Here is a 12,230-nt window from a genome sequence, read left to right on the forward strand (position 1 = left end):
CACGACAGTATCAAACCGTTCTTTACATAGAGAAAGAGATGGAAAAATATGTGATTAACTTCAGTCCCTCCAAGTATCTCAATAAATCCCAGTTCAGTCTGATCTCCTATAACAGAAGTTAAAAGTTATTATGAAGCAATAACGACCTACACAACTTCAGTGGCTTCGGAAAAGGTAACACTTAAATAGTCCTTATGTGGTAAACAATCAGTCAATGATTTTAGACACTTGTGGCACGTGAGTGAATCATTTCAATATACTGAATTCAGGTATTAGCAGTCACTAAATGTTCATAGTACTATTAATAAATCAGCAAATATGTAAGCCTGATAGTGCTGTACTATGTAAGAAAAAATAAGCAACATAAAAAAATATGCAAAAGAGGATGTGCAGAGGGATTAGATATGTACACTTAGACCAGAAGATAAAGCAAATATTTGTTAAATTTAGAAAGTAATCATGTGACAGGCCAAAAATAAAGTACAAAATTGCTTCATATTGTTTCTTAGAGTAGCATGCCGTGTCCCGCAAATAAATGACAACCAGACAGATTCACAACTGATCATACTTCCAAGAGTTTTATTATCAAAGTGGCCTATTATACTGAGAAGAAGGAAAAAAAACACATCACGCATACAGAAAAGGTGCCACACTGGACAAATATCATCACCGTCAAATGGGCTGGTGATATGTATGGAAGAGACCAAGTTTAAGAACAAAACCAGACAAAAACTGGGACAGTCTAATACCTAGAGATATGAACTGCAAAAAGCTACAAAATGGGAGGGAAACGTGGTGAGTTGGCCAACAGAGAAGACGAATGACTTTCAAGAAAGAGCGGTCACAGTGGGATACTAATGAGAAATAAAAAGAGATAAAAACAAGGTAAAGGACTGAAAGATGTTCAGATCTTTGAACTACCTGTCTAATATGTACTTATCTCCACATTTAGTTGAGTATCAATAGTTCTTTCGTCTTCTCTGATGGTCACAATTTTACATCATTTGTTTCAGTATACAATTAAAAAATAGTAAATTTTATTAACAGATTAAGCATAATCAGTATAACAGAATATCTCCAGCTAATGTTCTTAAAATACAAATGAAAGCAAAAGCCCTCCCATAATTGCTCACGAATCATCTCAAAACAAAACAAAACATAACATTAACCTTTTGGCTTTTTTAAAGAGTAGAAAAAAAAAAAGTGTTCCCCCTTTCGTTATCTCTGCCTTAATTTTTCCGCAATGCTGCTACTCCATCCTATTTTTCTTGCTCTCTTCCTCTACCAGAAGTCTCGGCGGTGGTAAGCATCTGGATCGCAGTACTTGGTCACCACCACCCTGTTGGCGAACTTTCTTCCCGTCAAGGCCTGCATGGCTTTCTGGGAGTCGAAAACAGTTGTGAACTCCACAAAGATCTGGAAAAATAAAACAGATTGTGAGCTGGTTTGTCTATGTTAGTGTAGTGCTACCAGATGTTCGTTGCTGGAGGGTTCGAAGTCAAAGTGCTTTAATCAGCACCTACACAAGGACTAAAGGCGGCTGAGTTTGACTCCCATCCGTCAGTTGAGCTGGTTTGGTAAAGCTTACCTTGCCGGTTCCAGGGACCTCAAGGCCATCGACAGGACGGGGAATCTCTATGCTCTTGACCTGGCCGTATTTGGAGCATTCATCCCTCACGTCCTCCACTATCTCCTCGTACTCCTCATCATCCACCAGTTCCTCTGGAGCCACCATGTTCATCAGGCACAGGACCTCAGTGGGAATACCGCCCATCTGCCCCATGGGGTTGTTCATCATCCCCGGCACTTGCAGTGTCACTGGAGTCTCATTTATGCTTGTCTACAAATGTTTAGTGGGGGGGAAGAAAGATAGACAGCCTGAGAAACTATTTATACCATTTAAAATAATGAGTATATGCATTAATGCACCCTCTTGGTTCATGTCAAATAAATTTTGATAAATAAGTCGCACATGACTATAAGTCGCAGGACCAGCCAAACTATGGAAAAAAGTATAGTCCGAAAAATACGGTATAGGAGATATGTAAAGTAATCCATGTGACATCAGAGGGTCAACCTACTATTCAACTGTTTTTGGTCAGTAGGATTTTTTTTTAAGGAAATTAAAACTTTATTCAGAAGACATTTATAATCTTACAAATACTTCTATTTCAAACAAATGTTTTTCAAAAACTTTTTATTAATCATATTTCATAAAAATGTGTGACCATAATTTAAAATATCTTACTGACCACAAAGTTTTGAGCAGGAGTACTACTTTGAATGTGTGTTTTAAAACAAAACATTTGAAGTTGAATTCCATGCTCACCATTGTGGCATTCTTGGCTCCTACACTTGCCCTCTGAACCAGCAGCTTCTTATCTGCTAACTGCATACCATTCAGTCCTGCAATAGCCTGGAAAAAATATTAATATTAACGGATTAACTCTGTTAAAGTAGGCCAAAGGATGTTAAAATCATTGGATACCGTGCAGAATCTAGCCATGCCAACTCACTTGATCATTGATGTTAACATCCACATATTCACAGAAAGCATAGCCCTTTGAGAGGCCGGTAGCAGTGTCCTTAACCAAATTGAAGGCTTTGAGAGGTCCAAAAGAGGTTAACAACTCTTTAACCTGAGGACATAAAACAAATTCAAAACTGCTATATCACACTTAATAAAAGCTTGACAAAAAAAAAAAAAGTTTCCAGGAACATTTTCTGCTGTGAGTTTGCTTTTGTTTCAATTATGCACGCATGACCTTGTTGTCATAAAACAATTTGTGCTGAAATGTGCCATACAAACGGTTAAAGGTAAACTTAAGGACCTTTTAAAAAAAATTAACCCTTGCTGCTCATTTTCATGTGGGGATTCTTCAAAGGACGTGCAGAGCGTGAAGAGCTATACACACCCAAGACAAGCACAAAGCTGAGCAAACTTTACCACATATTACTGTTAGTTCTTATGGTGTTTAAGAATAATGCGATCTATCAAACTAGCTCATTATTTCAATAGAACTTACTCAATATTTTGCGCAGTTTAGTTTAGTGATTTTCAACCTTTTTGCCCCCAAGGCCCCACATTGCCCACAACACAATTTGAAGGCCCCCCATGACATTTCCAGTTGTTCATGATTTACTGGACTTTGAGAATTGAGAATTTATTAATTTAAAATTAATTGTATATTTATTGTATATTCATTATAAAAATGCCTGTGGCGTTTTATTATTCTATTAAATCACCATGACCATTTCCAGGTCTACAAATTGCATTATAAAAATCCCGCTACTTCACATAACAAGGTTTTCCAAAACTGTGGGAATCTTGGTTTTCCGGAAAAAAAAAAAAATACAGCTGCTGAAGGGATTAAAAAATAAGAAATTTCCTGATGCCTAAGCTGTTATAGCTTATTATAAATAATCAAGGCCCTTTTGTTTTTTTGTTTTTTACAATAAAAGGTAACTGAGACTCTCTACCAGAAACCATTTGTAACCAACCTGGTCGTCATTGAGATAGTTTGGCAAACCACCAATGAAGAGCTTGTGAATAGTGTCTGGTACAACAGTGGACACCACACCTGTGGAGCAGATGGAGAACAGTTGTTAACAGACAACTGACTGGCAGAAGAGAACAATAGACCGGAAGTCTAAAAAGAGAGGACTGAATTGATGAGAAGAGAAATAACAGTGTGGTAACAGGCTAAATTTCTTAGGGCCAAGTTTAAATAAAATCCATTCACCTGGAAATGAGAACGTAATACAAATGTATGCTGAAGCCATTTCTAATCAAAGGAAAAAGTCATGTTTGTTGTGATCTGAGATCTGTAAAATCTGTGTACCCGGGACATATACGCTGGGGTTCTCACTCATGCCAGGTAAAGGCTGATAGTCATGTGGCCGGCGAATCTTTAAACTCTGCCCCTGGAAGATGATGCCATCAAATGCCATGGCCTGGGTGGTCTCATCCACTGATCGGAACTGAAGAGTTGATAGGAAGACAATTGTAATGAAACCAGCTTATCTATTCATTAGAAATATAAGCCTCTGTCAGTGTATACAGGCATTTCCCACCTCAAGGAAAGCAAAGTTCTTGTCCTGGTTAATCTGGACAGCGAGGATAGGGTTTCCTGGAGCTTGAGTTAGACCACCAAGTCTCATCTGGGCATTGAAGAAGTCCATCATAGACTCCTGAAGAAGAAGAGTGTTTAGTAAGCTCTGGAACAATTTTCAATTAGTTATATAATGCAAGGACATTCATAATGTTATAAGGGATGCACCAATTAAAGTGTATACTATTTAAGGTTTGTCTAAATAATTAAGAGAAAAATAAATGATCCATCTTAGATCACATTAGATTAAAATAGATTTTCTAAACAGTACATTTAATGACATCAATAAATTATTAGTATTTTAAATATTATATTTAAGTGAGCAATAGATGATGGCAATTGTAATCTCAATGTTAAAACAGAGTGAATTAGAATGCACAAATAAATATACAATATGCTAATGCATGATATATCTGATTGTGGATCTGTTCTCCAAAGCCCTGCAGAGTAATTCTAGTATGTGAATAATGTTCATTTAACACCTCTGTGATGCCAAATGGGATGTTGCCAACGTAAAGCCTGCGAGCCTGGCGAGTCATCTGGCTGCCCACTACTGGTACTGGGGTCGGCGTTACTGCCAGGCCTTCTGGAGTCATGGTGGGCAGCAAAGCAGTAGCTGGGATCTGACCAGCGGCTGGGTGAGAGAGAGAAAACAACTACATTAATGACAGTAAAATAAATGACCTAAATGACAAGAGACCAGCACCCATATACATAAATAAAATAAACCGAAAGTGGGCAGAATACATGATACTTAATGAAAGGATGATATGAGTTTCAAATTCATATAGCAATAAAACTTTTTACACATTTCTGTGCATCGTTTAAACGGGTATAACACACTTCTACACAAGGTAGTGTTTTATGCCATGTGCCTCACCTTGCATTGCCTTGTACTGCATGGGTGTAATATGCTCAAAGCCAGGAGGCGGCACATCCCAGTACTTCTTAATTTTGATCTTCTTTTTCTCCCGGTGAGGAGAACGGCTGATTACCAGAAAGGCACAGAGAAAAAGAAAAGGACTAAAGTTAATTCATTTGCATTAAATGTTCAAGAATATGATTATTTCAACATTGTATCTGACAGAGCTAGGACTCTATATTATCCCTTAAAATCCTATTGAAAATCAGAGAAATTAAAAACAACAAAACAAATACAATTGTTACAACTGGCACTAATTTAAAACGTAGTACAGCACATGAAGAAGGCTTTTAAAGGAACAATTCATCCAAAAATGAAAATTAGCTTAAATTTACTCACCCTCAGGCCATTCAAGATATAGATGAGTTTGTGATTTTGGAAAATTTAGCTTTACAACACTTGCTCACCAATGGATCCTCTGCAGTTAATGGGTGCTGTCATAATGAGAGTCTTTTTTTGACGGCACCCATTCACTGCAGAGGATCCAATGGTGAGCAAGTGATGCTGTAACGCTAAATTTATCAAAATGATGAATAATGAAACAAACTCATCTACATCTTGATCAACATGTCCTGAATGTGGGGAAATTTATTTGAGCAAATATTCATTTTGGGTGAACTATTCCTTTTACACAGACATGAGAGTACCAATTCATCTGACAAATGCCTTCAAAATCACAACACTTGAATTTGCAAGATGTAAAAAATTATAAAAACAATGGTCAAACTGGGTCAGGTCATCTGCAGTATTACCTGACATTGTCTTGGGGAGGGTTCTGAGTATGTTCACTGAAATGACATTTAAAAACAGGGTTTGACATGTAGCTACTTTGCAGTAGCTTAAACCACGCATATAAAACAACTGGATGAGGTTTAAGAGTAGACTAGTGATTTTACTGGTTAACTTGCTTTGTTCTTGATTACTGTGCACTACTTCAGTTTTACATTAAAGTGATCAATATGGTAATTACAGCATCTATTTTAACAGGGTTCAACAACAAGATTTTATTCTGCTGGCAAGGCTTCAATAACTTGCAGAAAGTCAGATGTTTAATCTGAAATAAGCATTTAAATTAACCTGGCTAAAGCTCATACTCTGTGCTGGAGATCCTGACTGATGAGCCTTTTACAATGATGAAAGTTATGTTAAAACATGACAACTAATCTCACCTGCGCCTATGGCGGCGGTCTTTGCTGTCACTGCGGCGTTCCCTGCTTCTCCTCTCTTTGCTTCTCCTTTTCCTCTCTCGACTGCGGCTGCGTGATGGGCTGCGTCGCCGGTGCCGGTTCTCTTTGTCCCGCTCTAAGACAGAATAAAGAGACATGAAAAACATGAGCATGCAAAAACATGAGACAAAGCTGCAGATTTCTGAAGCAAACAGGAGTAAGGAAATAAATCGGAAAAAGAAGAAAAAACCCATTCCAGCTGCAGATTTAAAGAAAAAAATAAAGATATCTGGCACAATATTATGCAGTTGTCACACTGAGTGTCTAGAGGAAAAAAGGAAGATTAGATGGAAAGGAAAGAGACAGGTTACACATGATTTTTTACACCTCATTATGGGATACCCACCATGACCGTTTAGACTGTCACCTGCGCAGAAGAGAATGAGAGAGGTAAAGTCAAGTCAAGGTGATCTGACAACAATACACTGTCTATATTTACAAGCTAATCATAAAAGACAAAAAAGTTAAGCTTTAAATGTAATTTCTAGGACCATTATCACAGAAAAAGTCAAGTGAGCTAAGGTATCAAACATAAAACTCTCTCAGCACTTATTGTATAGGCATGTTTTTAAAGAATTAATTGTGAATATAGAGCATTATATGCCGTATTACGGGCTGGACAATAATTCAATATCAATATGTATCAAGATATACATTATTTTCAATAATGGTGATATGATTTTTAAACATTTCCGATATTTCGATATACATTACCAGTGTTTCACATACACTGATTTTTTTGTAGCGTTTGACTTGCACTGCACGTTTTAAAATCAAAACGCGGAGCAGGTGTTTTAAATTAATGTATATCTGAAGGGAAAAGTTTCGATGGCATTTCCATTTTATCTGAAGTAGCGTTCATGGGCGGAGCTGCTTGGATTACATTACAAAAGGTGAACATTTATTCATTTGTGCCATTTTCCCCCCTAAAATATTATAATCTTTTATAGGAATATGTTTCATATACTTAATTTTTAATATGTTTGTAGGTAAACAGATCTGTTGTGGCCGTTCTTGGCAGTTTTATGAGACTTTTTTTAATAGGGTTCATATTGATATCTGGATTAGGTATATCGCATCGAACGAAATGAAGAAATATATCGTGATATAAATTTTGGCCATATCGTCCAGCCCTAGCCTTATTTATAACTAAATTGAGCTTTTGGTTTTCACCTTTATCCAAACAACTGTGAATAAATTAAATAAGCATCGAGTCAGTAAATATAAAAAATGGCCCATTATCAAATGTTTATGCATATTTATAACGTTATAGATGTATTTTATTTATATATTAAGCATAAACAACCAATGTACTTAACGTGCTGAACGAGTTTCATTACCGTCAATCAATATGTGGCTATTTATACTGACAACAGACACCATGTTTTGTTATTACGGTGTGATGCAAGCGATTACGGTTGATTGCAGTCAGTAGTGCACATTTATACTTACCTTGTTTGTTTTCAGAAAGCTGCCTCTCAAATTCATCAAAATCAGACATCCTGGTGTTTTGATCTGAAGCAGAAATTTCAGTTAACACGCACTTTCAAGTATACAAAGCTTTCTCAGTCACACGCAATTTAAAGGGGTGGACTACGAAATTATAGATGTTTTAAAATGTAACACCAGCTTACAGTTTCCGAGACACGCAAATTCGCGCAGTGGAAAATAAACGCGTTTCTTCCGAGGATTGTTAGCTGCTAATGCTAACTCCAACCCGTGCACGGTGCGGGTAAATAAAAGGTCCGCGTCGCCTAAATAGATGACTAAATCACTTATATGTAATTAATTGCTGCTTAGATAGATTCTCTGATAGTCAAATGCTGTTCTTTGTCACTAATAACTGTGCTGAAGTCTAGCCCGTCTCGGCCAAAAAGGCTAACCAGAAACCACTTACTCCGCGTTGGCGGATGCGACGATCGTTTCTTCACGCCAAATGACTCTGAATAAGAGCTTTGGCGCCACGCGCCCCCTACAGGCCTGGAGAGAAGAGTTCCTATAATCTTTGATTAGATTTCGTATTTAAAAAATAAAAATAAAAAAAAATAATAAAAAAATAAATATATATATATATATATATATATATATGAGTTCATGTTGAAAATGACTGAATGCTCTTCTATACTTATGTTTAATAACAGCATGGTAGTTTTGAAATGAATAGTCATAATAGGAAAATGATACAATCACAGTAACAAAAATGTCATTCAAGCTTTTAAACTGACATCATGTATAAACACTGTTTTAGTATGATCTTTAATCTTACACAGGCATGCCATAAACTACTAAGGAACGTATTGAACAACATGGTCTCATAAATAATAATAATTATATATATAAAAAAAATCTCAAAGGTTTTTACTTTTACTTTTGTAACCTTCGGAGTAGGACTGGTACCAAAAGTGTACAAAATTGCACAAATGTAAATAATGTTTTCAATTTCAAACATATATTTATTTTCCCTCGTCAATCACAGACACACACAAAACATGCTTAAGTAGTCCCATTACAAATAAGGAAAGGGCTTATATTTTTTATTTTTTTATGCTCAATTGTGAATAACACCACATCGGTGTGCCACAGTCATTAAATAAGACAGCAATACACTTCAACAACCAAGTGATTTCAATGATAAACCCACCAACTACTACTCTTTGTTCTTTGGGTTTGTCTCAGAAGGTTTTGCATGGAAATAATTGCAGACTATTATAGCCAAGGCCACTAATCAAAGAACAAGTTGGTTCTTTATTATTTGATAGCAAACGTAGAAGTTTAGAAACCCTGAAGATGATTTTACGAAGACATTCTTTTAGATGGTAGCAGGCTGTGATCTTTATTTTTATTCCGTAATCTTTAGCCTGACATACATCGTCCAAATGTGATGAAATGGGTCAGGATACTAAAGAAAAGTGGTGTCTTGCCTAAAACAAAACGAAGTCCCTTATATTAAAGGAGTGAGTCTCCAAACATCACCATAAGAAACATAAGCATATAAACAAGATAAGGACAGGCAACCCTTTATACACCGTGACTTACAATTTCTTTCAAAATTGTCTTCTCCCTTTATTAATTTACCCAAATAAATGTTTTCTCTTAACTTTCAAAACTGTACAGCATTTGTTCAACATGCCATTCTTGGAGTCTACACACTCTTTCTGAAGAATCATCATTATTAATAGAGTTGGCACAGAGTTGGTATTTGAACAGATTTTCACTCCAAATGTGTAGATCTAGAATTGGAGGTAGGAAAAAAAAAAAAAGCCCAAAAAAGGAATTGATTTGTGGAAATTTAGTGTCTGAACCTGTATGAAATGGGCAGCAAGAGGTTGTTCTTCTTCAAGGTCTGCACCTTAGCATGAGCATCCTCGTCAAGAGCTTTATAACAGCGTCTTGCGTAATCCAGAAGCTTTTCCTTGGAAGAATCAAACTCACCAACTTCAGATACCTTCTCAGGAGCAACCAAAAGCATTTCAGCGATAGGAGTGGTGGAGGCGACAGTGTTTCGGTCAACCCCGTGGACCTGGAATGCTCTAGACATGCTCTTCAGCTTCTGATAGGTTACAAGGATCTTATTGTAGCGAAGCAGAACACCTGCAGGATCTTTAACTACAAGCAAAATTGCAGTTATTAAATATAAAAAATGCAGTTGCTTTGAAATATACAGAAACTGAAAATAAATATAATAAATTCTCACCTCTTTGTCTTTCCATGCTTCGTGCAATACGGAAAACACGTCGTCTTTTCACCCTCGTCTGGCTATTCTGCCTGCCTGAACGACACTTACGTGAGCCATTACTCTCAGTCTCATCTCCATCATCATCTGTAACAAGGTGCTCCTCTTCCAAATAGTCTTCCTCCGCTATATACTCTTCCTCCTCAATCACCTCCTCCTCTTCTTGATCTGTTACAATAGCAAAAACAAGTTACAAATAAATAAAAAATTTTCTTTGGAGATCAGTTTTTCTTACAAGGTTATTAGTGTTGACTAAAACCATTAGAATACAAATTTTCATTACTTAGAAATATATAAAAAGAATGCAGGTAGTTGCCATGGTGACATTTCTTGGTTCTAATTACTAAAACCAAATGAACTGAAGATTTTATATATATATATATATATATATATATATATATATATATATATATATATATATATATATATATATATATATATATATATATATATATATATATATATATATATATATACACACACACAAACATATACACACACTTTAAAATTATGAAAAAAACAAAACAAATTTTTTTTTACATTTACAATTAAAAATTACAATCTACAAATAGAATATATTTTTGTTTATATTAAAAACTACAAAATTATAAAATAATTATAATAATAATACCGTTATAGACAAAGCATTTAGCAATAGTGAGATTTGTCCAAGTGAGTTTAAATTTTAATTGAACACATTTATTAAGAAGAAGAAAAAAAAAAAAAAAAAAAAAAAAGTAGGTCTAAAAACAAAATAAAAGCCAATTAGCTGCTTTTTCTGCTGCGCTTCTGGATGCATGTGGGGATTTTTCCAGAGCGTGTCATCATGGGTGATGGAGAAGGAATGGATGTCTTTCGGGGGGTTGGCTTCTGATTGGTGGGCTGCTTCTGAGTTGTGGGCTGAGGTTCAGCTTCTGCTTCTTAAATTAAATAAAGATAACATTTTTATAATTAGATTACTACATTATAAGACACTATATCACACAAGTACAAATCTAAAGCTACCTTTCCCAATCATGCCATTGCTCTCCTGATTCTTGGTGCTGAAAATGAATCTGTCAAGTTGGCAGCGCAGGAAGTCCCTCTCCTCCTCCAGATCTTCGATGCGTTTTTGGAGCCAGGAGTTTTTTTCCAGAGAAATCTGCAGTTGTGCTCGGAGGCTGGTAATCAGAAGGTATGGACTGCAAGTAGGAATCTGACCGGAGTCTGACTCTGCAGAAGCATTGAAACATATTACAGTGTAGACCTCAATTGTGTTAAACATGTTATAATGTGGCTAAAGTAAATACCATCGAAGGTGTGATCATTTTGATTATAGAAACCAGACTCATCCAGGCTATTATCCTCAAAGGGAATGGAAATTTCATACCCATCTTCATTCTTCAAACCTGTAATCAGGAGCAAGACAAATCTGGCATTATTAATCAGCTGGAAAGTATATTATATATGTATATAAACACATACACCTTTGCATTTCAAAGATTTTTCTGACTATCATTTCATGTCAGGTTTTACAGGGGTAAACCAGCAAACAAATCACCGGTCAAGCTGGTTTGTGGAACCAGCTGGCAACCTGCTAATAACCAGCTTATTCCATCTTATCCCAAAATCGCCTTAAATTATTTCAAACTAGATTTTACTAATAAGATTACATCCAGTTGAAAGACATTTTTAAATGAAGAAGGTCTAACCTCTGCAGCTCCTCGTGCTTCTCTGTGCATCAGTCGTCATGATTTCGGTGACATGGAGCTGGTTGACGTTCACAAATCTACAACCAAACATAAGTTCTCTCAAAACCACGAATCCAACTGCAAACTAAAGTAAACCGATACAAAACTTAGAAAAGGAGGAAATGCATGACACAGAGCAGGGCGTGATGCAATTAATAACAACAAAGGTCGACTAAGTAGTTAATTAGTCATTAACATTAACAAGTAGTTAATTAAACATTAGTTAATTAGCCTGTGTCTCCGCTCTGTCAGACAGGGCAGTGGATGATTGTTTCATACATTCCTGTTAATAAGGAAAGCGTGCGAGTATATTTAAATTAGCTTTGGATATATCAATTCGCATCAAGTAGTTCTACTAAATTGCATTACACACTTACTGCATGCATATATGAGGGCTCATAATCTCGTGTATTTACGAATGCAACTTAAAGGATCTCGTTTGCTAAACCCAAACGTCCGCGTGTGGATTGGCTCTCGTTTGTTGTGTTCCGTTGTGTTGATCGCCGC

General features: G+C 36.2%; 2 protein-coding genes across 4 annotated transcripts; both read right to left on the bottom strand.

Moving 5' to 3' along the window:
* Positions 1-551: 551 nt before the first annotated feature.
* Positions 552-8,209, bottom strand: LOC113062177 (splicing factor U2AF 65 kDa subunit-like). 3 transcript variants are annotated; one of them, XM_026231821.1, is made up of 14 exons: positions 8,158-8,209; positions 7,713-7,775; positions 6,607-6,627; positions 6,204-6,336; positions 5,787-5,822; positions 4,993-5,099; positions 4,595-4,746; positions 4,075-4,191; positions 3,843-3,981; positions 3,502-3,581; positions 2,517-2,639; positions 2,330-2,416; positions 1,589-1,840; positions 552-1,416 (listed from the first exon to the last, which is right to left on the bottom strand). In XM_026231821.1, exons 2-14 carry the CDS (start codon positions 7,759-7,761, stop codon positions 1,282-1,284), a joined length of 1,431 nt encoding a protein of 476 aa, XP_026087606.1. In that variant the 5' UTR covers positions 7,762-7,775; positions 8,158-8,209; the 3' UTR covers positions 552-1,281. The 3 variants fall into 3 exon arrangements, with proteins under 3 accessions (XP_026087606.1, XP_026087604.1, XP_026087607.1); XM_026231819.1 differs by having other exon boundaries at positions 7,895-8,188; XM_026231822.1 differs by lacking the exon at positions 5,787-5,822 and having other exon boundaries at positions 7,895-8,188.
* Positions 8,210-8,624: 415 nt separating this feature from the next.
* Positions 8,625-12,230, bottom strand: LOC113062178 (coiled-coil domain-containing protein 106-like). The gene is made up of 7 exons (XM_026231823.1): positions 12,101-12,230; positions 11,685-11,761; positions 11,283-11,381; positions 10,999-11,205; positions 10,764-10,913; positions 9,955-10,161; positions 8,625-9,866 (listed from the first exon to the last, which is right to left on the bottom strand). Exons 1-7 carry the CDS (start codon positions 12,121-12,123, stop codon positions 9,550-9,552), a joined length of 1,080 nt encoding a protein of 359 aa, XP_026087608.1. The 5' UTR covers positions 12,124-12,230; the 3' UTR covers positions 8,625-9,549.

Source organism: Carassius auratus, chromosome 44 (genome assembly GCF_003368295.1).
Source record: "Carassius auratus strain Wakin chromosome 44, ASM336829v1, whole genome shotgun sequence".
NCBI classification, from domain to species: Eukaryota; Metazoa; Chordata; class Actinopteri; order Cypriniformes; family Cyprinidae; genus Carassius; species Carassius auratus.

Excerpts from the sequence above, each read along its gene's own strand:
- LOC113062177 (XM_026231821.1), bottom strand. The coding sequence starts at position 7,761 with ATGTCTGATTTTGATGAATTTGAGAGGCAGCTTTCTGAAAACAAACAA. Across the intron at positions 3,582-3,842 it reads CCCCAGCGTATATGTCCCGG|GTGTGGTGTCCACTGTTGTA; the intron begins GTACACAGATTT and ends TCTGCTCCACAG. Across the intron at positions 1,417-1,588 it reads AGGTCCCTGGAACCGGCAAG|ATCTTTGTGGAGTTCACAAC; the intron begins GTAAGCTTTACC and ends TTATTTTTCCAG.
- LOC113062178 (XM_026231823.1), bottom strand. The coding sequence starts at position 12,123 with ATGAGCCCTCATATATGCATGCA. Across the intron at positions 11,206-11,282 it reads AAATGATCACACCTTCGATG|AGTCAGACTCCGGTCAGATT; the intron begins GTATTTACTTTA and ends ATGCTTCTGCAG. Across the intron at positions 10,162-10,763 it reads GAAGCGCAGCAGAAAAAGCA|ATCAAGAAGAGGAGGAGGTG; the intron begins GCTAATTGGCTT and ends CTATTGTAACAG.